General features: G+C 50.2%; 1 protein-coding gene across 1 annotated transcript in view; it reads left to right on the top strand.

Annotated features, from left to right (window-relative positions):
• FSTL1 (follistatin like 1) overlaps positions 1 to 17,148 on the top strand; it is a 60,948-nt gene extending 43,800 nt beyond the window's left edge. Inside the window, exons 4-11 of the mRNA XM_074808908.1 lie at positions 1,667 to 1,796; positions 3,861 to 3,893; positions 5,513 to 5,643; positions 9,575 to 9,693; positions 10,461 to 10,573; positions 11,741 to 11,851; positions 13,555 to 13,652; positions 13,904 to 17,148. Of these exons, the coding sequence (XP_074665009.1) occupies positions 1,667 to 1,796; positions 3,861 to 3,893; positions 5,513 to 5,643; positions 9,575 to 9,693; positions 10,461 to 10,573; positions 11,741 to 11,851; positions 13,555 to 13,652; positions 13,904 to 13,948 (780 nt within the window). The 3' untranslated portion in view covers positions 13,949 to 17,148. The remainder of the gene's footprint in view (positions 1 to 1,666; positions 1,797 to 3,860; positions 3,894 to 5,512; positions 5,644 to 9,574; positions 9,694 to 10,460; positions 10,574 to 11,740; positions 11,852 to 13,554; positions 13,653 to 13,903) is intronic.
• The last annotated feature ends 5,167 nt before the right edge of the window (positions 17,149 to 22,315 follow it).

Genomic DNA, 22,315 nt, shown 5'->3' with positions numbered 1-22,315 from the left:
TGTGGGGAAGGAGCCCTGTAGGGTAGATATTATCTGGGGCTTGCAGCTGTGCTGCTTGCACAACTGCCTAGGGTCTTGACACGCACGGGAGACTTGGCTGGAGGTCTTTTGTTGGGAGAGCCCAGTAGGGTGTTGATATGCAGCTGGCTTTGGAGGGCACTCCAGGGAATGATCTGTGAGCTCCAAAAAAGCCTGCCTTAACTGGCATCTTGCTTGAGGAGGTTACAAGCACCCTACTGAAAATCAGGTTTTGTAAAATGGAAATAATGGTGCTGTGAGGATGAATAGCTTCATCCAGCAGGGAGCCAGAGATGATGAGGAGGGTATTTTCCAGCTGTAGAGAGACAGTGTCTCCCTACTCTGCTCTGCCCTGTGCTATCAAACCATTCCTGCCCAGCTCTGGGGAATGGGCATGTGGCTCTTTGTTCCCTCTTCCCTCAGAGCCTGCAGCTCTGATGCAGCCAGCCTGGGCACTGAGGAGAGAAATTCACCGTTACCAGGAAGAGAGTCTGTCACTCTGGGTAGGCTTGGCCGGACTGGAAAGGACAGGAAAAAGAAGCCCACAGCCTGAACAGTGACACTGATGAACTCTCCCTCTGCTGTAGGCCGTGCTGTTTGCTTGGAGCTGGTGCCTTATTCTGCATTCGGTTGCAGAAAGGTGGAGCAGAGTCTACAGAGAGATGCAGCAGAGCTGAGCAAGCAGAGGTGCACAGAACAGATTCACAGAAACACCTCGGGGCAGGCATGGCCATGGCACACAGAGCAGCAGTTGCAGGGTTACACTCAGCTTTTACGCTGAGCACCGATTTCTCTGCTGGGCTCTGCTTTCAGGAAGGCTCCTGTTGTGGTATCAGCAATAACGTGGCCAGCAGGGACAGGGAAGGGATTTACCCCTGGACTCGGCACTGGTGAGGCTGCACCTCGATGACTGGGTTCAGTTTTGGGCCCCTCACTCCAAAAAGGGCATTGAATGACTCGAGCGTGTCCAGAGAAGGGCAACGAAGCTGGTGCAGGGTCTGGAGCACAGGTCTGATGGGGAGCGGCTGAGGGAACTGGGGGGGTTTAGTCTGGAGAAGAGGAGGCTGAGGGGAGACCTCATCGCCCTCTACACTCCCTGAAAGGAGGGTGCAGAGAGGGGGGATGAGTCTCTTGACCCAAGGAACAAGCGCCAGGACAAGAGGGAATGGCCTCAAGCTGCACCAGGGCAGGGTTAGACTGGCTCTTAGGAAGTATTTCTTTGCAGAAGGGGTTGTTGGGCGTTGGAATGGGCTGCCCAGGGCAGGGGGGGAGTCCCCATCCCTGGAGGGGTTGAAGAGTCGGGTTGACCCAGCGCTGAGGGATGTGGTGGAGTTGAGAACGGTCAGTGTGAGGTTCATGGTTGGACTGGAGGATCTTCAAGGTCTTTTCCAACCTTGATGATTCTGTGGTGGTGGTGGTGACGGAGGCTGGGATAAAGTGAAGCCTTTGAACCCACCCCCACAGACTTCCCTGTGCAGGTTTTTCTGGAGTGATGGTGGGTGAGTTCAGCCTGTTCCAAACCCCTTTTGGGCCAAGGGGGCTGTGCCAAGGGCTTCTGTTGAGTTGGGCTGATGCTGAGACTCACCCTCCTCTCTCTAGCTGTCCCAAAGAGGCAGGTAAAATGCTGTCTTCTCTGGCTCTCTTGCAGCAATGCAAACCTCACAAGAGGCCTGTGTGCGGTAGCAATGGCAAGACGTACCTGAACCACTGTGAGCTGCACCGTGATGCCTGCCTCACTGGCTCCAAGATCCAGGTCGATTACGATGGCCACTGTAAAGGTAATCTCAGCAATGAGGGCCAGCTACACTCTTAAGGGAGAGCGAGTCGGAAGCCAAACACAATGGCGAGGCAATGCAGAGGCCTCACCAGCCAGACCCGCGTCCCACAGTTGCTGAGTGGGTGTTGCATTTAAGGTAATGAATTAATTTGGTAAGAGATGAATCCCCTTGCGTTCTAGCCTGTCCTCAGAGATTAGAGGGGCTAGGGGCAGCTGGACTTATCTCTTAATAGCTATGCCAATTAGGGCTGTAACTATAGGCCTGACACCAGACGCACGAACAGCCCGTGTGCTGTAGGTCTGGTTGCATTCAAGAGAAGCAGTCAGGGTCACAAATAGTACAATTTTTTCTTATGCAACATCTACAGATTCTTTAAGATTGCCTGTGATAAATGCCCAAACTACAGGTTGGCTCTAGAGCACTAAACACAAAAAAAAGATTGCAACCACACTCACTTAATTCCCAGGTAATCACTCGGCATAGCCGAGGGCCCAAATCTTACCAAAAGACGTCCCTTCTGGGGGGGGGGGTGAGGAGCACAAACCTGTCAATCTGTCCCTCCGATTTGGTGTCAGATTATTGTCCCTCCGAGTTAGATACAAACTCAGGGTAGTATTTATCTAAGTATGTATGTGTGAGTGGGTGGGACTGTGGTCAAGCCATTGTTTCTTGAGTAGCGACACAGCACATTCCTTGGTGCAAGGTGTGCGCTGTTTTTGTGGGAAAAGAGGAAGAATGAGAGATAAGGTCTGCAGAGTACTGCAGAACAGTCCTTGAGAGAAGGGGAAGAGCAGGAGATAAATCTGCATAGTTGTGTCAAATGTTCCTCAAGAAAAGTAGCAGGACGGGACCGTGCAGCCTCCACCTCGCTTTGCATTCCTCCTTTTGCCACGGCAACACAAATCACTGGATCTCCATCCTGTCCTGTGTTTGTTCTGAGCACCCCTATGTTAAGGAAATGTGTGTTTTGCAGATTTTTCACTGTTTTGCTTTTCCCACGCTTCCAACAGTGGGGTAAACAGGGCAAGCCTGAAAATGATAGCCAGGTTCAACCAAGAGTCCAGATCACCAGGCAAGTTTGTGGTGATGAAGTAGGCCTGAAGTCAAGCCATGAAATCAGGTCTGGTGACAGCAACCAGAATCAAGCACAGGCCAGTCTGTAGTGATGCAGGCTAATAGTAGACCTGAGATCAAGGTGAGAAGACAGTCACCAGGTCAGGGCCTAGATCAACAGGGTCTGTGGCAGGTAAAGGAGTGGTTGCAACAGAGCTGGAGATAGGCATACCTACAACCTAACCCCAGGCGAGGAGTAGGGGCTGAGACAGCAGTGGAAATAGAGCCCCTGGGCTCATGGGTAGAGAGTGTGGATGGAGGCCCTAGGTGAGGCTGGCAGGGCCATTAAGGCCTTCATTAGTGAACTCAGAAGACACCTTGGCTGTGGTGAGATCTTGGAGCTGGGAGTTGCTGGGAGAGGGACACACAAGAGAGCAGGGTAACTTCTTGCTCCTGCCTGCCCCTCTCTGAGCTTGTGGATTTAGCCAGGCAGGTGTCTCAGTCTACCTGCTGAGGAAAGGTCAGACTCTCAGGATAAAGCCCCAAAGCCCATACTACCATCCATGTTCATGAGAGACCTTAAGAACTTTAGGAGCAAGGATTTTGCCTCAACGTTGGGGGTGTTTAACTCGCCCCCACACCAGCCGCACAGTAAAAAAGTGTTTCCTTATATTCAGCCAGAATTTCTTGTGTTTAAACATGTGCCTGCTGCCTCTTGTGCTGTCACTGGACACTGTGGAAAAGAGTCCGGTTCAATCTTCTTCATCCCCTCCCATCAGATTTATAAACATTGATGAGATTGTCCCCAAGCCTTCTCTTCTTCAGGCTAAACAGTCCTCAGCCTTCCCATGGGGTGACAGATGTTCCAGTTCCTTAATCATATATGTGGCCCTCATGTTTGCAGAGACTCTCAGGTTCCTCTGCTCTTGCCCAAGCAGCACCCAGGGCGGGAAGAGGTTTGTATTGCCTCCTGTTGCATTAGAAATGTCCTCTTCTGTCTTTCATTAACAGAGAAGAAGTCTGAGAATCCAGCTGCAAGTCCAGGTGAGAAGCCATCTCCTTGCATGTCTGGGGCCTCTGCATGCATTTGGGAAGAGGGATGGGGAGGAAGGTCTGCTGGAGGAGTTGCAGGGCTCTGTGTACAAGTCATACCTCTGCGCTGGCTGTAGCAATCTGAGTCGATAAAGCAGCTGAAAAATGATTGCCCAGCTCTCTACTCCTGGGTAAACTTTCAGAGCTTATACATCTCCTGGGCTCTTCACTCTGCTGGGATGTCTCAGGGACTCTGAGCAAGTTCAGGGTGCAGTGAAACCCAGTTTGTCCCTAGGGCTGCAAGCTGCGTTCGTCACACAGGCTGAGGGAAGAGACGTTCTTTTGCATAGTTCATTGGGGATCTAAGACACAAAAACTGTGGAGCTGTCCCCAACTCCAAGAGCACTCCTTTGAAAGGAAACTTTGCTTCAAGAGTGATTAACCGATGGGTGCAGGGGCAGAAAGATGGCACCGTGTAATGATTGGGCATTGTCTGGGGAGTCAGGTGGGTAGCTGAACCACCTCTCCCATCAACCAACGTGTCTCTTTGATTCCCTGTGCCTGGTTTCTCCCCTTAAGTATTGCCTTGTGTACTTAGCCTATGGATTTTGGGGCCATGGCCCATGCTTCATCGGGGGACCCTTTTCCCATCCATGGTCTCTAACTGCTGGAGCTGTATAATCATCAGCTTCAGCTTCCTAGGACAGATGAGAGCAAACCCTTGTACAGGCTTAAGGGAATGGACCATGTCAGGGCATGGCCACCACCTCAAAGCAGTTTCAAGGAAGTTCAACATTAAACATGCAGAATCCCCATGGGTTTTTCTTTCATCTGTCCGTCCGGTTGTGATTGTAGTCACTGGATTCAGAAGGAGATTCTTACTGTGTGTAAGCGACACAAGTGATTCCCTTTCTGGCTCCATTGACCTCTGGATGGGTGTGACAACTCACAGAAGCCAGAAGATCTAGGCTTTCAGTTTTGCTTCTGGATACATAGTTTGATATTAGCACACAAGGTGATATCCACCTAGAGAAACCTGTGACTGGGGAGAGCACTGTGAACAAGCCCAACTTGACCCCCTCTCATTTCCATTCAGAGTGGGCAAGTCAGGGCTTTGAAGAAACAAAATCTCCTGAGGTAGTAGGCTCTAAAATTCAAGTCTTGGGGTCAGCGGCTTCCTCAGTCTAGTCTTCGTCCTTGCAGAGGATGGAGGTTTTGGTACTTGAGGGTTAATGACCGAGAGCCTGTTCTGCACAGCATGAGGAACCCTGGGGACACTGTCCGGGGCCAGTCAGTCACCTTCCTACCTCAGTCTGGAGGCTCTTCACACCAAGATGAGCCAGACCCAGGTTACTATTTCACAAGCTTTGAGGATGAGAAGGCAGAAGGGATTTGGCAGGAGTGTCGTTTTCTGGCCTTGCCACATGGTGTCACCCAGAGCCCATCCGCCGTTCAGCACATGGCATCTCCGCTTTGGTCTGGCACGTATCCAAGGACAGAGGGGCCTGCAACCTGCGGTCAGGGCTGGCTCGCTAGTTTTTAGTTCCTTTTGTCTCTTTGTAGTCTCCCTGCCAACTTAATTTCTCTCATCCTTGCTTTTTTTTTTCCTGCTGCACCTTCTCCCATGACAGTCGTCTGCTACCAGTCAGACAGGGACGAGCTTCGTCGCCGTGTCATCCAGTGGCTGGAAGCTGAGATTATCCCAGATGGCTGGTTTTCCAAGGGCAGCAACTACAGCGAAGTCCTGGACAAGTATTTCAAGGCAAGTAGAGCAGCGGCTGCCTTAGAGACCAGAGAACATTTCTCACCCTGTCGCTGCAAAGTGCATTGGAATGGGCTGCCCAGGGCAGGGGTGGAGTCCCCATCCCTGGAGGGGTTGAAGAGTCGGGTTGACCCAGCGCTGAGGGATCTGGTGGAGTTGAGAACGGTCAGTGTGAGGTTCATGGTTGGACTGGAGGATCTTCAAGGTCTTTTCCAACCTTGATGATTCTGTGATTCTGTGAAAGCATGTCCCCACCCAAGAGGTTCCGGCACGTGATGGGCTGGTCAAGCTGGGGGCCAGAGAGCTCTGGTATGTCCTACAGTGTGATGTGTTACGGAGCCACTGATATGGCTATAGGACAACCCAGACCTGAAGCATCCCCGGGGATCTGACCTGCCCTGGGGAAAAGGAGGAGGGCAAGACCAGGCATGCCTGTGGCAGGGGAGAGAAGGACTGATCTCAGGAGACAAAAGATAGCCAGAGGAGAAAAGATTGGTGAAAGTGCTGGAAATGCAGGAAGCCGGAGCAGGGACTGCTGATCCTTTGTTCCAGACAGTCCCAAAGCCATGTTGAGCTGGGGGTAGGGGACACCTGGGGGCTTCAAGTGGAATATTTTCTTGCAAGGAGTATGGCCCAGTTGTGGCCAAGAGCTGACAGTTCCCTAGTGCTCTGCAGAGAGAGAGGAGCCGCCTGTGAGTCTCAGGCCCTGTAATAATCCCGTTCCTCTTCCCTCCTCCCTGTCAGTCTGTCCCTCAGGCCATCCCCACCCCCTTTTGCAACCAGCAGATCACATGCTTCTCCCATGTTCCTGCCACATGCACTTGCTGCATCCCTCCCCCTCACACCCAGCTCCTGATAAAGACTTCAAAGCATTCAGGATGGAGCTGGAGGAGCAGGTGGGGAAAGGGGGAGAGTGTTTAAATCATAAGCTGTTGACAGCAAGAGATTAATGGTGCCTGACAGGAGTGAGTGCTGCAAGCAAATTTGCCATGGCAATGGCACCCCCTGATGAGACAGAGGAGCTGGTCCCCTCGCTCCAGAGAGCATCTTCGCCTTTGTAGCCATTAATGCTGCTCCGTCTGTGGAAACCCACTTGTGGCCCACTGCCTCGGGCAGCCCCGCCGGCACCTCAACGCTGCGGCGTCCTGGGGAGTGGAGCTGCTCAGTCCCTCCCCCTGCAAATGCGCTGTCCCCAGCTGCCTTCACAGAGAGCCTGCCCAGGCCAGGGGCTGTGCTGAAACACGTGAGCCAGCTGTGGGCTTTCTCCACCGCCATGGCACGGCCCGGTCACCCCTGCCAGCCCCGTCCTGCTGGGGTGCTGGTGAAATCCCGTGGGCGCAGCTCATGTTCTCTCTACTGTCCCCCTTTTTATGGATCTCTGATCCCAGGCACAAGTGGGTGAAAATTTCCATGATAAAGCCTTTTCTCAGACCAAAGGAGGACTTACTTTCTCTGTCAGGTGGTAATCCACCATATCAACAACCCTGAAAACTTTGAAATACTTATTAAAGCAGAGTTCAGAGCTTGGAGCAGCTTGGGACAAATTTGGTGAACAGAGTTAAATCCAGTTGGCAGCCGGTCACGAGTGGTGTCCCCCAGGGCTCGGTTTTGGGGCCACTCCTATTTAACATCGTTACTGATGATCTAGATGAGGGGATCGAGTGCCCCCTCAGTAAGTTTACAGATGACACCAAGTTGGGTGGGAGTGTTGATCTGCTCGAGGGTAGGGAGGCTCTGCAGAGAGACCTGGACAGGCTGGAGCGATGGGCTGAGGCCAGCTGGAGGAGTTTCAATAAGGCCAAATGCCGGGTGCTGCACTTGGGCCACAACAACCCCCAGCAGCGCTACAGGCTTGGGGAGGAGTGGCTGGAGAGCTGCCAGTCAGAGAGGGACCTGGGGGTGTTGATTGACAGCCGGCTGAACAGGAGCCAGCAGTGTGCCCAGGTGGCCAAGAAGGCCAATGGCATCCTGGCTTGTGTCAGAAATAGCGTGGCCAGCAGGGACAGGGAAGGGATCTTACCCCTGGACTCGGCACTGGTGAGGCCGCACCTCGATGAGTGGGTTCAGTTTTGGGCCCCTCACTCCAAAAAGGCCATTGAATGACTCGAGCGTGTCCAGAGAAGGGCAACGGAGCTGGTGCAGGGTCTGGAGCACAGGTCTGATGGGGAGCGGCTGAGGGAACTGGGGGGGTTTAGTCTGGAGAAGAGGAGGCTGAGGGGAGACCTCATGGCCCTCTACAACTCCCTGAAAGGAGGGTGCAGAGAGGGGGGATGAGTCTCTTGAACCAAGGAACAAGCGCCAGGACAAGAGGGAATGGCCTCAAGCTGCGCCAGGGCAGGGTCAGACTGGCTCTTAGGAAGTATTTCTTTGCAGAAGGGGTTGTTGGGCGTTGGAATGGGCTGCCCAGGGCAGGGGTGGAGTCCCCATCCCTGGAGGGGTTGAAGAGTCGGGTTGACCCAGCGCTGAGGGATCTGGTGGAGTTGAGAACGGTCAGTGTGAGGTCAATGGTTGGACTGGATGATATTCAAGGTCTTTTCAACTGAGATGATTCTGTGATTCTGTGAAATCCAAGACAAGCAACATAAATGAGTTCAAACACACATAAATTTGTTTCACCAATGAGGGTCCACTGTCGCTGGAGGAATTCTGCCATGCCCAGCTCAGGGGCTCCCCATGGCCACCCTGCAAATAGCAGATTCCTGCCCTGCAGCTTATAGACACTGGAGACAAAGATGGCATGAAGTTTTTCACTTTTCTCCTTGATGGGGAGGTTTGTAGATGTGTCATTAAGCTGTTTCCCTCCTGGAGGCCTGATTTGTGTGGATCACTGGGATGTGGGTTGTCCGTCAGACAGGCCATGACCTTGAAGGATGTTATTTCAAGAGAGGCCAGTAGTGGGAAGCTGCTCTGTTTTGGAGGGTCTCTGGGGGAACACATAAATGCAGACCATATAGCATTGAAAGGCAAGGAAACGAGCTTAACTGAGTCTGGGTCATTAAGGGAACTGTGGCTACCTTCACAAGAAATAGCGGGATGAGAGGCTTCAAAGTCTAGTAGAAGTTGAAACACATTAGTGGAGCAGTTATACACAGGCTACAGCACGCAGAGTGATTTTCCTAGCCCTGCAGGTTTCTCCTGAACCACATAGAGGTAACAACAGGCAGTGTCTCTTCCAGCATTCCTGGAAGCACTGCACAAGGATACAGTCACCTGCCCCAAGTCACACCTCAAAAATTAGCCAGCAGCAGTCTGCGTGCAGAATTCATTTTCCCCTCACTGCAATGCAGCTGTCTCTGAGGGGGCCCAGCAGTTCCTGCTGAGTGCCCGGTGCTGACATGACATCTCCAAACAGGAAGGCAAAATGCAATTACTTCTTTGGGAGTACAGCCAGGATTTCGGGGCTAAAAATCCTGCTTTTCAGTGCCAGGAGTCCTGTCAAGACCTTAAGAAGTTGGTGGCGAGGCGTTGTGCTGTTGCATTAAATTGTTCCTTCTTTGGGATCAGCAGAAAATTGCTTCCTGTGATTTTCCCTTTTGTCACTGTCACAGTCTAGGCACAGCTTTGGATTTACACATATTGGAAAGCTGACACCTCCTTGAATGCAACTGGTTTGCTTTAAGGCAGGAGGTATATAAGAAGGCTAAGAGCTGGCTGGAACAAAGAGAAGAATGGGGTTAGAGCCATAAATCAAGCAGCAGGAGGTGAAAGAGAGGCAGTGTAACTCACCAGTGAGAACAAGGCTAGGATCATGTCTCCCAGTTTTGACGCTAATATAGATACATTGCTGCTTTTCCCCGAGCCTCTCTTCTTTGTACAAAACAGGGCTGATGCAACCTTTTTCACTAAAGCTTCAAAAATGCGAAGTCCATGTGGAAGAGGGAGAAGGAAGGGGTACCCCGAACTGATGAATCTTCCCCATCTTTGCCTACAGAGCTTTGACGATGGCGATTCTCGCTTGGACTCCACTGAATTCCTGAAGTTTGTGGAGCAGAATGAAACTGCTGTCAACATCACCACCTACATGGACCAGGAGACCAACAAGCTGCTCAGGTGGGCAGTGGATGGGATGCCAGGAGAGCTGGGGGCAAGATGTGGCAGAAAGGGGCATGAAAATCCACTCATGGAAAATATCAGCTAGGGCTTGCACTAACAAAGATAACGGTGTATGAAGTGGCTTCTCACTTAATTAGGTGTGAATACCACCAAAAGGAGCGGTCTCACCCCTACCTTTCACATGTATTCTAACCCTCTTTTGCCTTAAATCCAGCAGGTGTGCAGCCAGAAGGTGAGTTGGGTGACAGAAAATTTGCCGCCTTTTTTATTTCCTAATAAATTAGCTTTCCCATGAACCTTACTCCCCTTTTGCCTGATAGCTAGATCCAGTGCAAGGAAGATGGTGGGAAGACACAGTTCACGGGCAGCCTGCAGTTAGAGCTGGTGCAAGCATCACATGAAAATGCAGTTTGAGAGGTTTCCCTTTTTCTCTGTGTGTGAGACGATGAGGAGAACGGGCTGCTTGTGGTTAGGCTGTGCTTGCATCTCTACTTGTGTGACAGCGTGTAGATGTCAACAAGGTCCTGTTCCTGCTGTTCTGAATATTCCTCCACTTCCCAGCCCTTTGCCAGACAGAGAGTATTTTGTGACTATTTTTCTTTTTTTGTCTGTATCCAATGAGGTTCCTTACAGAAGCCACTTCTGCCAGGCATCTCAGAGCCTACGTAGTTACTACTGGTTTTACTCATCTGTGCTCTAAAGCCAGTAGAGCACGGACCAGTCTAGTACAGCCCTGTGCAGAACATGCCTGTGTTTCCTTTCAGGGGACTCTGCGTAGATGCCCTCATCGAGCTGTCAGATGAAAACGCTGACTGGAAGCTCAGCTTCAATGAATTTCTCAAGTGCCTCAGCCCATCCTTCAACCCACCAGAGAAAAGTAGGAACTCCTCACTTGTACTGGGGAACCAGAGGGGTCCTGGGAAGGGAGGAAAGAAAAGAGTCGAGCTTTGGGCCAGACATCAAATGCTGTAACTCCCCTCCCAGAGATAATGTTGATATACACCTGCCTCCCATCCGACAGCACCCCTTGTCCCTGCGTTGTCACAAGTACTGCTTTTTCTGTCCCAGAGCTCCCACAGCTCTTGTGATGAGGAACGTTTGAATTTTAGAAGCAAGGGTGTAGGTCAAACGGATACGTTGTGCTTGGAAGGTCAAGGCATGTATTTAACAGTGTGGAGATAAATCATGTGAGGAGTTCACGTCTGGGCAACTTAGGAAAGTCAGACCAGACCAAAGTCCTGCTCTGCTCTGCCTTTCACACAGAGAGCCTCCCTGATGATCATCTCAAAGTTCACTGTCCTTCCAAATCCTGCTTAGTGCTACAGTTCCTGTGGAAGCAGCTTTGTGTTCTGCTGACCAGGCATGCCTAGCCATTCACCTCACTGTCTCCTTGGGGGGTGCAGGTCCAAAGATCCGGATTTACATCCCACTGCGGTGGCACTGAGGAGCAGGCTATGCTTCTTAGCGAATATTAAGTTGAACTCTCTGTTGTCTGTTTCAGTGGGAAGCTGAGGATGCTGCACCTCGCCCGGAAAACACGATCAGTTGGTTTTCACTTAACACTGTACGGGCCCTTGAGTGCTTTGGGGGCCTTGTCTTAAACATATAATAGAGCTGTGAGAAGAAACTTTTTTTTTTCCTTTCTTTCTCAGGGCAACAGCAAATACACAAATTATTTCCCTGACTTCTCCCCAACTGGAACAAGAATTGTTTCAGAGTAACCAAAACTTTGAGGGGTTCTCTTCTACGTATAACAGAATAGGAAATGCAAACAAATCCAATATGGAGATTTCATTTGGAATTGAGAAATTGAAATGTGCTCTTTTGAGGAAGCAAAATGAAGTGCCTGACTTGCCCGCATTATTTTTTGGCTGATTTCACACACCAAATTCAGCATGAATGTTTTAGTCATTAGGAAACTTTTGGTGTTAGGGGAACAAGACTTCACCCTGTGTACCTCCTCTCTCTCAAGGCACCTCCAAAGTATGTTGTCTTTAGCCTGCTCGCTATCTCACAACACTGCCCTTGTTTTGTGCCTCTCTAGAGTGTGCCCTGGAAGATGAAACCTATGAGGACGGAGCAGAGACCCAGGTGGAGTGCAACCGCTGCGTCTGTGCCTGTGGGAACTGGGTGTGCACTGCAATGACGTGCGAGGGTCCGTATGCGCTCCAGACAATTCCTGTATTTGGTTTTGTACAAAAGGGATTTTTGCTTTCTATCTTTCTGAGGGCACCAGCTATCCACATTTCTTCTCTCTCCAGCTCTTCCTCAGCTTCTCTATGGGTGGCTTCTGCATCACCTGCCCCGTGCTCCATGTTGGCCAAACCCAAGCTGGTTCTGTTCTAGGTCAGAAAGTGTGCAATTGGGTTGGGGGCAATGCTGCTGGGGTTTGTAGTTTGGATCTGGTGTCATGAAAATTCAGTACCAAATCCTCCAGACCAGAGCTACACTTCATCCAGCTGGCTTGGGGCATGCACAGACCAAATAGGTCACTGTCCACAACCATACGTGTAGGTGTGAGCAAGTCAGCCTTCCTGTATGTGTCAGTATCCTCGCTGGATCTGTGTTTGCAGTACCTGTAAAGCAGGAGCTAGGGTCTTGTTTTGCCTCTGAGGGGAGATAGGAGACTTCATCCAGTAATGCCAAGAAAGCACTTTAGCTTCTTGCCATAAAAACTGTAGAAGAAAATAAGAGTGACGGAGATGGCGGGAGGTGGTGTTCATAGTAAGGCAGGGTTGTTTGTCTGTTCTTCCTCTGGAAGGCCCTTCTTCAACTTCCACAGCCATGTTACAATTGTGAGAAGTCGTGGTGGGGTTGTGAACAACGGCTCTCTCACAGATGGTCCAGGGCCAGTGGAAGGCCAGCTTTCCCCTGCCTTGGGAGGTGTACGGGTCCTTTTCAAGGAGCCACATCCACCCTCCCAGCGCTGCATTGTGTTTTTCTGGTCTTCTTCCCTAGAAACCAGGCCTCTGCATGAGCTTTGTTTTCAGTGCTGTGCAGGATCTGTCAGCAGTACGTTAGCTCAGATCTATAGCCTGTAGCTTGGGCAGAGTAGGAGAGAGGGGAACAACAACAAGGACATGCAGAGTTTCTTTCACGTTTAGCTGTCCTTCTACAGCAGAGGCTTCAAGATCACCTCAGCCCAGACTTGGCTGTGGCAGCAGGAACTCACCTCAGAAAAGATAACTGTAATACTAATAGAGCTGCCAGAGGAGCTGTGGGTAGGTCTCAGAAGTTAAGCAACTGAACAAGAGACTCTTTTTGTTGCCTCCCCAGAAACAACTTTCAAAGTTGCTATGCAACAGCCGGTCTTGCTGCCTACTTTGTTCCCTGCATCCATGGCAGAAGTATGCAATGGGACAACAATTCCTTGACTTTCTGCCCATGTCAGAGGAGCAGAGGGTTTAGAGGCTATTGTTAGAAGGATAATGAAACCAAGGAATCAGGTCAGATACAGCAGCAAGTTGCATTTCCACTGAGCAAAATTACCTCTTCATTAGGCATCAGTTGATGTCCTTGGGTAGCATTGAGCTTCCATTTATTCCCTACAAGAGGCCAAGATGTTTGAACTAATTATAGGTGCTTCTTCTAAATAATATGCAGTCCCTTCCTTGTGGTTTTATTTTAATCACATGGGAGGGAAAGACTGGGACAGACTGGATACCCAGATTCTGAAGTCCCAGGCAACCACAAGGCCCAGGCTCTTTCTAAGATGCCAACCCATACCTTCCTCCAGCAAAGCCTTCCTAAGCTTGAGATACCCTCTGGCTGACCTGCCTCTTTTTGTTCTACATGGTTCAGCCTCTGAAATTTGCGTCCCCTATTTGTGATAACGCTGAACTCCATTTCTGTTTGCAGGGAAGAATGAGAAGATGCCTGCTCAGAGACAGCGACCTGATCAAGACTTGACTGAGGAGGAGCTGGCTAGATACGTTCAGGAACTGCAGAAGCATCAGGTTAGTACGAGGCTGGGAAGCTCTGCTGGCGCTAAGTCTCTCCTTGCTAGAGGGGTCCCCTCTGCTTCTGTTCACTTGGAGACTTTGGTAGAAGAGGGAGCGTAGCAAAGGGATATGTCTGTTGCCCGTGGGAACAAATACAGGGGTGAGGCTTTGAGGTATCTGGCACTGCTTGTGGATGGACCAAAGGCTTCAGGGCACTGCCACCTCCTGTGTCAGTGCAGAGTTTCACTTTTGTGCTCTCTTTCTAGGAGACGGCTGAGAAGACCAAGAGAATGAGCACCAAGGAGATGTAAGGGGCCTCCACACTGGAGGAGCCCAGGAGGATGGGCCCAACCCACCGCCCTGTCCTCCAGTGCTGATCTCAGTATGCACAAGTGTCTGCTACAGTTGCCCAGTCACAGATATTTACATTGTATAGCGATGGGTTATTTGTTTTGTAATACACAGAGAATGGGGCCAGGAAGGGGGAGCAGAGCCCACCTGTTCAGGGAGCTTCATTGCTGGGGCCTTGGAAGGCTGGGAGGGACTTACAGCAGCCTCTGGGACCCTGTCCCAGAGCAGACAGCTGCTCCCTCCAAGAACTAACAGGGATTTCTTGTTCTCCTGGATCTGGGGAAAGGAGGGAAGTCAGTGCTGGATAGAAAAGGGGGTCTTCATTCGATAACAGTTGTCAACACCGGCCTTGGCTGCAGAAATACAGGCCTGGCAGTTCTGTGGCTGAGCACGTGTGCTGCAGGGCATCATTAGCCAAGGACCTTGCCCTGCTTACCCTCCCCTTTGGTTCGAGCTCCTCAAAGCTGGTCAGCCTGGTGTGACACCTGGAAGCCGTGGTGCCATGCTGCTGGCATGAGTCCAGCACGTTCCTCCTTGCTTTCCACCGGACTGTCCCCAGCAGCTCCTCCAGTACATTGTGGGCTCCAACATAACATGATTCCTTTTGACCTCATCTCACTCTTACTCTCCCTGCCCCTTCCTTAGAGGTGCTATCATATTTTTTTTCTTATCACATTCACATGCTGACTCCCCCTTTTGTTTGTTTGGTTTTTTTAATTACTTTATTTCCTATGGTAGTAATTCAACTTTTGTATGTTTCGTAGCTCTAGATCTTTCAAGAAGACCCAGCCTGTGGGTTTTTGTTATTGACAGTGCTGTAACGCCCATGCACAGTTTGTATCGCACTGCGCTCAGCCACCACAAACACCACAAGCAACTTGTGAGCCCTGCACTGCAGGGTATTTCTCAACTGGGGATAGCAGTGTCCCTCGTGGGAAGAAGCCACAGGGCTGGATGTAATTAGTTTCTCCAGACACAGATTGACACCGCAGCTCTCTAGCTCTTGCTCCTTTAGCTAGCGTTGACCATGTGCTCAGAGTCTGTGCTCGTGCCTCTCCCAGTTGCCCAGAGGGAAGTGCCAAGTAGTCTAGAGGCAGAGGGAACAGGCAATCCCATTAGTAGGGTGTCTTCAAAGGCTTAACTACATAGAAAACTGTTTAGTTGGAGTCTGGGCTGAAAGCCCTCATCCTGGGCTTTCCATCTCCCTCTGGAGTGAGGCAGCAGCCCTATTTGATTCCAGGTCTGAGTTTGGAGTCAGGGCTGGAAGCCTCATTACTGACACATTTCACAGTGTTTTTGATCAGCTTTGACCACCCTCACGTCCCTTGATGGGTCATTTTCACCTGACCTGTGTCTCAGAGCATTGGTCCTAGATATAAATGAAATGTTTTGTTGACAATCACCTCTGTAGCCTCAAGCCCAGCTGATTTTCTCCTGCAGTCATCAAATGTACTTCATACACTCACACACCTGAACATGCAGTTTCCACATTCCCTCATGCCCCTTCTGTGCATCCCAAGCAGTTGCACGTACCCTGAGATGACTGCTTGTGACTTCCATCTTCCTGTCGGTGAGTGCCGTCAGCAGTTGTTGCCAGGTATCTTGCAGTCCCTAGTGCTTACTCAAGCAAAACTCCACATGCATCTGCAAAAGAATGTTCTGCTTGAGTGAAGATCAGCAGGACTTTTGTCCCAACCTTACCCCTTTTGCACAGTGCTTTCCTTGGAGAGGAAGAATGAGCTGGTGCCTGGCAAGTATAGGGAAGAAGAAGGCTTGGCCCCTCCTGTGGTCTCACCCATGGGCCACTTTTGTTAAAGGCTGTCTGGTCTTTGAGCTGTTTTCCTGGTGTGAACCCAGAGGACTTCCACTGATGTAGGCACAGAGCCACATTTCCAGTGAGAATTGTACCCTACCCTGCCCTGCTTGGAGGTTCTGGCATAAGACATACAGAAGGGGGCTGTTTTTTCTCCTCTAAGGGTCTGGATTTGAGAAACTGTCACCTGTGAAGGTGAGGGGAATGAGTCTGTAGGAGCTGAGAGTAATGTGGACAATGCTACGCTGGGACGGAGTCATTGTTTGTGTTCTGGTGGTGCTGGATGAAGTGGTTGGTGGAGTTGGGAGCACCCATTGGATACACCCTCACTCACCTCCAACAGTGTGAGCAAAACAGCTTCATGTGCTGGATCTGGAGTCACAGGAACATTTTTAATAAATGTTTTGGTTTATTCCGACCCTGCTCTGAAAGGTAGAAGGTAGTTCGTGCCTCCCAGCTCACTTCCTTCCAGCTTGGATCATTGAAGTGCCTTAGAGAAAACACAACAGCTTGCCTTAAAGGCTTTCCCTGGATGGAGATAACATCTTATTTGTCCAGTCAGGAAAATCTCCAACTGGGAGAAGCAGAATGTGTGCAGGAAGTGGGGTGGGGGGGCCAAATCCATAGGCTGCGTTATGTGATGTGTTCTTTAGTCCCCTTCCTGTCTCCCATGGATGTGCAGCCTACGAGGATGGCTGCTGGGGACAGCTGGAGCAGTGTGCTGGCACTGAGGTTTACGGCGCTTGTGTGGAGGCAGAGGGATGGGCTGCTCTGGGGCAAGGCGAGCGGAGCTCTCTGACAAGCCATACAACGTACCCTAGGCTAGCCGGGGGCAGCGGGGCGGGAGGGCTGTGCCTCCACGGAAAGGTCTGCTGCCCGGGGAGCCTTTTCCTTCTCAAAGGGAAACACAACTGTGGAGGGTGATGCCGCTTCTAAGGGCTACGGTACCAAAAGGGGACCGAAACATCTCGCCTCCCCACACCGAGGGGAAGAGCAACTGTCCGGTGAGCCATGCCCAGGCTGTACCCCCCAGCAGGCTGCTCCGCCGCTATCTTGGCTGCTGGGGAAGGAAGTGCTGAATTCCAACCATTGCCCTCTGGGACAACTGCTGTACAGACTGCAAGGGGCAGGGAAGGCTTTTTTTTTTTTTTTTTCAAAAAGCCAAATTTAAGCAACGAACAAAAAAGTCCCACTCCTCCCTCTATATTCCCTCCTGTACGTGTGTGAAATTTATCAGTATTCTGTAGGTTTCCTTAGTGCACTTATTTTACTTGATTTTGTAATTTTTTTTGAAGCAGGGGGGGTTGGATATTACTGCCAAATAAATGAAACAAAATTTAAAAAACATGTGTTTTGGTTTATTTCTTACAAGCCACATTCTTCATTTTCCTCTTCCAAAAAAAAAATAAAAATCAGGTGTCTTTCTGCACATCCCGTGATGGCATTTTCAATGCGCTTGAGAAATGTGAGACACAACTGACTCTGTTTTATAGCTGGGGAAACTGAGGTATGACAGAGAGAAGTGGGAAGTTTGCAGCAGAGATGGAGCTGGCAGCCACAACTCTTGCCGCCCAGCCGTGCGCTCGTAACGATGAGATTGCTCCACAATCCTTCCAGTATCCCTCACTCACTCCCCCAGCGTGTGCTCCACCTGTGCCTTGGGAGAGAAAAACTGAGCTGGTGTCCCTCCACGTGTGATGTGGCCGCGGGGTGGACATGTGTAGGGTCGTGCTGTCAATAGAAGGGCAAAATGTAGAGTGGGAATACGGAGGGACACAGGCAGTGAAGTATGAGGCTCTGTCCCGTGTGGCATCGGGGGAGCCTCAGCTGGAGCACCTTCTGGTTTGGGCGGTGCCTTTCATGAAACGGGTGGATCAGGTGGGAAGAACCCAGAGGCAAGTAAAATGATAACTAAAGGCCTTGAAGATGTGGCAGAAGGACAGATCAGAAGCCTTAGGCACAGTTCAGAAGGAAAGCTCTGAATGTCTGTCTTCAGGTGGAGACTGCTGTCATGATGAACACACCCATGTTCAACGCTAGCTCCAGTTGTGGCAGTCAAGGCAGATCTAGATGAGACATCAGGGATTCGGGGAATGCTTTTGAATGTCAAGGTGTGGTGGCAAAACTCTCCCCTCCCCATCTTGAGCAGGCTTGGTGCGATTCCACCTCCCTGGGCCACATCCCAACCCTAAGATGGATTGCGAAAGGCAGCGGACCAGAGCGTTAAGGCACCCCCTTAACATCCCTGGCTCCTGCCTTCCCTATCTCTTGTGAACGGGAATGGCAATCACAGAATCATCTAGGTTGGAAAAGACCTTGAAGATCATCTAGTCATCACCTCCTGACAGCCTAGTACATCTGTACCCGGGTCGTGGCCCACAGCGGGTGATACCAGAACCTCAAAACCTAGCAGGTTCCGGGCCCGCACAACTGGTATACCAGAGTATTTTGTCATCCGAGTTGGGCTGAAATACCAAGTACCTGACAAAAGTCAATTATCTCGGACCCTATAAATAGCGACCCCAAGTGAGACCCTCTGAGCTCCCCTGGATCACAGCGGACTGTGACCAGCATCTCCCCTGAGCTTGGACACATCTCGGGTATCAACTCCTCGAGGTTTAAGGACCATCTGCCGATAAAGCTGACAAAAAGCTGGGGTGAAGTCGGACTTCTCAAGGCTCAATTATTGCCCGTTGAGGAATGCAGATGTGTTCTGAGCATTTGCTCTAAACTTGAGAAGGGGGAAATTTTAACTATAGACCAGCCTCTTCCATCCACCTCTCTACCTATCTAGGTGTTTGAACATGCACATTTGCCTTCATGAGTGTGGGTGTGGTGACATATTTCACTGGATCCAAATATTTCTGTCTGTGTCTATGTTTTCTGTTTATATATATATATGTATTATGAATTAGGATACCTTGTAGTTAGTTAGCGTGAATATTGTAATTCTTGAAACTGTAATTAAGTTGCTGTTTTAATTATAACATAATTTACCAAATCACCTTGTTAATCTTTAAATTGATCAATCATTAAGTGCTGCTAAAATTCATCCTTTTGATCTACTCATACCATTAATAAATCTTGAATTGCTTCTAAATCATAACCGTGTCAAATATTTTCATCCGCGACACAGGACTAGCAAAGAACTGGAAGACACTTCCTTGATATTTCACAGACTTCCTCCCTGTATGGATTTTAAGAAAAGACTAGAGTAACAGCTTTCGGGAATAGATCAAGTGATATATAGCTGTAATAGCTGATCCTACCCTAAGATGGGAGAACAGGTTGGTGACCCTTCTGAGGTCCCTTCTGTTTCTGATTCATTTAGGGAGGCTCTGCAGAGAGACCTGGACAGGCTGGAGCGATGGGCTGAGGCCAACTGGAGGAGTTTCACTAAGGCCAAATGCTGGGTGCTGCACTTGGGCCACAACAACCCCCAGCAGCGCTACAGGCTTGGGGAGGAGTGGCTGGAGAGCTGCCAGTCAGAGAGGGACCTGGGGGTGTTGACTGACAGCCGGCTGAACAGGAGCCAGCAGTGTGCCCAGGTGGCCAAGAAGGCCAATGGCATCCTGGCTTGTGTCAGAAATAGCGTGGCCAGCAGGGACAGGGAAGGGATCTTACCCCTGGACTCGGCACTGGTGAGGCCGCACCTCGATGACTGAGTTCAGTTTTGGGCCCCTCACTACAAAAAGGCCATTGAATGACTCGAGCGTGTCCAGAGAAGGGCAACAAAGCTGGTGCAGGGTCTGGAGCACAGGTCTGATGGGGAGGGGCTGAGGGAACTGGGGGGGTTTAGTCTGGAGAAGAGGAGGCTGAGGGGAGACCTCATGGCCCTCTACAACTCCCTGAAAGGAGGGTGCAGAGAGGGGGGATGAGTCTCTTGAACCAAGGAACAAGCGCCAGGACAAGAGGGAATGGCCTCAAGCTGCGCCAGGGCAGGGTCAGACTGGCTCTTAGGAAGTATTTCTTTCCAGAAGGGGTTGTTGGGCGTTGGAATGGGCTGCCCAGGGCAGGGGTGGAGTCCCCATCCCTGGAGGGGTTGAAGAGTCGGGTTGACCCAGCGCTGAGGGATCTGGTGGAGTTGAGAACAGTCAGTGTGAGGTTAATGGTTGGACTGGAGGATCTTCAAGGTCCTTTCCAACCTTGACAATTCTATATTCTGATATGACCTGATGAAGACAGGGCTGAATGGCTTGTCACCTTTGCTGAAGTGAAATGGCCTTTAATGGTGTCATGTAACAGGAGGATAATGTCTTACCATTCATCTCCCCCGTAACTGTAACGGACTTAGCAACTTCTACTACTGTGTGCAAATGACCCTCCAACAGAAGAGAAGGCTGCGTTACTTTGTTTCACTTGGTATGCTCCTTCCAAAGCTTTTTTAAAAAAAAAAAAAACAAAAAAAAACCAAACAAAAACCCCACAAAAACCAAAACCAAACATTGCCTCTTAAAATGTTACTTTTTACACCAAATGGCCTCTTTGGCATGTACCAGCTGCTGCGAACGCAGTCTTAACTGCGGCATTCCCTGCCCATTCACTGCTCAATGGCAAAGCGGGTCTGCTCTATTACTTGAATTTCTACTGCTGGGATTTCCCAGGATTTTAAGAAGGAATAAAAGGAAGCATCAGCCACAAATTTAACTAGATTGCACTATAAACACTTTGCTTTGTCCATCATGCACACTTACTGAAGTGAAATGATTTTGGGGTGGGAGAGAGGAAGAGCAGGAAGGCTGTTGCCCACCTCTAGCAGAGGCCTGGCAAAAACTCTGACTTGTCTGTTAATGGAGTTAAGCACATCTGAGTATCAACAAGTTGCTGCACTGTGTAGCTGCATGCACTTAATCACTTCATGATTCTCCAGCAGTGTTAAGCTTCAGACTTAGAAATAAGCTATTTAAGTGGTTGATCAAGACTCTGAACTGTAAGGTATTTATTAACTTTAATGCTGAAGATGGGAACAAAGTAATCTGTCATAAGACTCAGTTCCTGAAAAAAAATGAACCAGTTCACAGCACACAACTTTGTGAGAGCAGAGGCCTAAAGAACTGCAGGAGACGAGAGCAAAATCCAGGTGACCTTACTCTTGTGCTTACATAAAACCTCCTGCAAACTATCCTGATTCAGTTGAAACAGCACACCTTTATGGAGTGGGCAAAATCATATTGAAAAGAAACAACTCTACTGGTACAGTGTCTGCTGTTATGCAGCTATCTCTGGGTTCACATCAGGGGTTGCGTCTGTGAATCCATAGAGACTTATAAAACAAATGAAACAAGTCCAGCGGATGGTGGTGACCTGTTCATTCCCACCCACTATGGCTCACCCTTTCTTGAAGGCTGGGCACAGCCCTGACAGCTCCCTGCTCTTGGGGATGGGAGCTGTCACTTCAAAATATTTGTAGTGGTAAAATCCAGAGTGCGTAGGAGTGCCAAAGGGAGGACAAGTGGACTATGGGTTTCATCCACAGTATTCTGGACACCTTTGAACTCAGCACCATTACTGCTTTACACATTGTTTTTAAACTCTTGGCTGGTACAAGCTAACCATGATTTGATTGCATTTCTTCCACTCTAAGATGATGGAGACTTTCACAGACTCACAGAGTCATGTAGATTGGAAAAGCCCTTGAAGATCCTCCAGTCCAACCATGAACCTCACACTGACCGTTCCCAACTCCACCAGATCCCTCAGCGCTGGGTCAACCCGACTCTTCAACCCCTCCAGGGATGGGGACTCCCCCCCTGCCCTGGGCAGCCCATTCCAACGCCCAACAACCCCTTCTGCAAAGAAATACTTCCTAAGAGCCAGTCTGACCCTGCCCTGGCGCAGCTTGAGGCCATTCCCTCTTGTCCTGGCACTTGTTCCTTGGTTCAAGAGACTTCTGTGCAGATGAAGTGTTTTAAGTGGGGGGGAGATTGCTGCTTGCTTCTTTTTGGTTCTGCCATGCATCACAAGGAAGGAAGTCTGTTTCTTAAGCCCGGACTTTGTCATGGCAAACGTTCCCTTGGGCTGTGAATCTTCTCATTGTCACCACACAGGGCTGCTGCTTCTTCCAATGGGCGATTACTGATTACACCGCTGTTAACCTGTGTCCAAAGGGCGAAGAATTAAAATCACGGATCTCGAGTTGGTTCTTCGTATATGGTATAACCCAGGTCAGCTCCATATCAGTCTGTACCCTGCGTCAGGCCTCTTCGCCTGACAGATTTTCGTATTGCGGATTAACTCAATGCTCAAGAGTAAAGCTGTCTTTTCACACCCTGACAAGGAAATACACCGAGGTATTTCTGGGGAGGCGCCTCTATTTTGGTGCTCCCCCAGCAGCGGGGCTGCAAGGACCAAAGCAGACAATCCCTGGACTAAAGAAGGGTCGGGGAGGTCGCAGGCCAGGCCCCGCCAACAGCAGCCGCAACAGAGGGAGGCCTTGTCACCCAGGCCGGAGAGAGCATGCCTCTCCTCCGGGGTCTGAGGATGAGCGAAGAGGGCGGCAGGGAGGTTATTCTTT

Source organism: Strix aluco, chromosome 2, assembly GCF_031877795.1.
Source record: "Strix aluco isolate bStrAlu1 chromosome 2, bStrAlu1.hap1, whole genome shotgun sequence".
Classification (NCBI taxonomy): Eukaryota; Metazoa; Chordata; class Aves; order Strigiformes; family Strigidae; genus Strix; species Strix aluco.
This window is presented reverse-complemented; position numbering and strand designations above follow the sequence as displayed.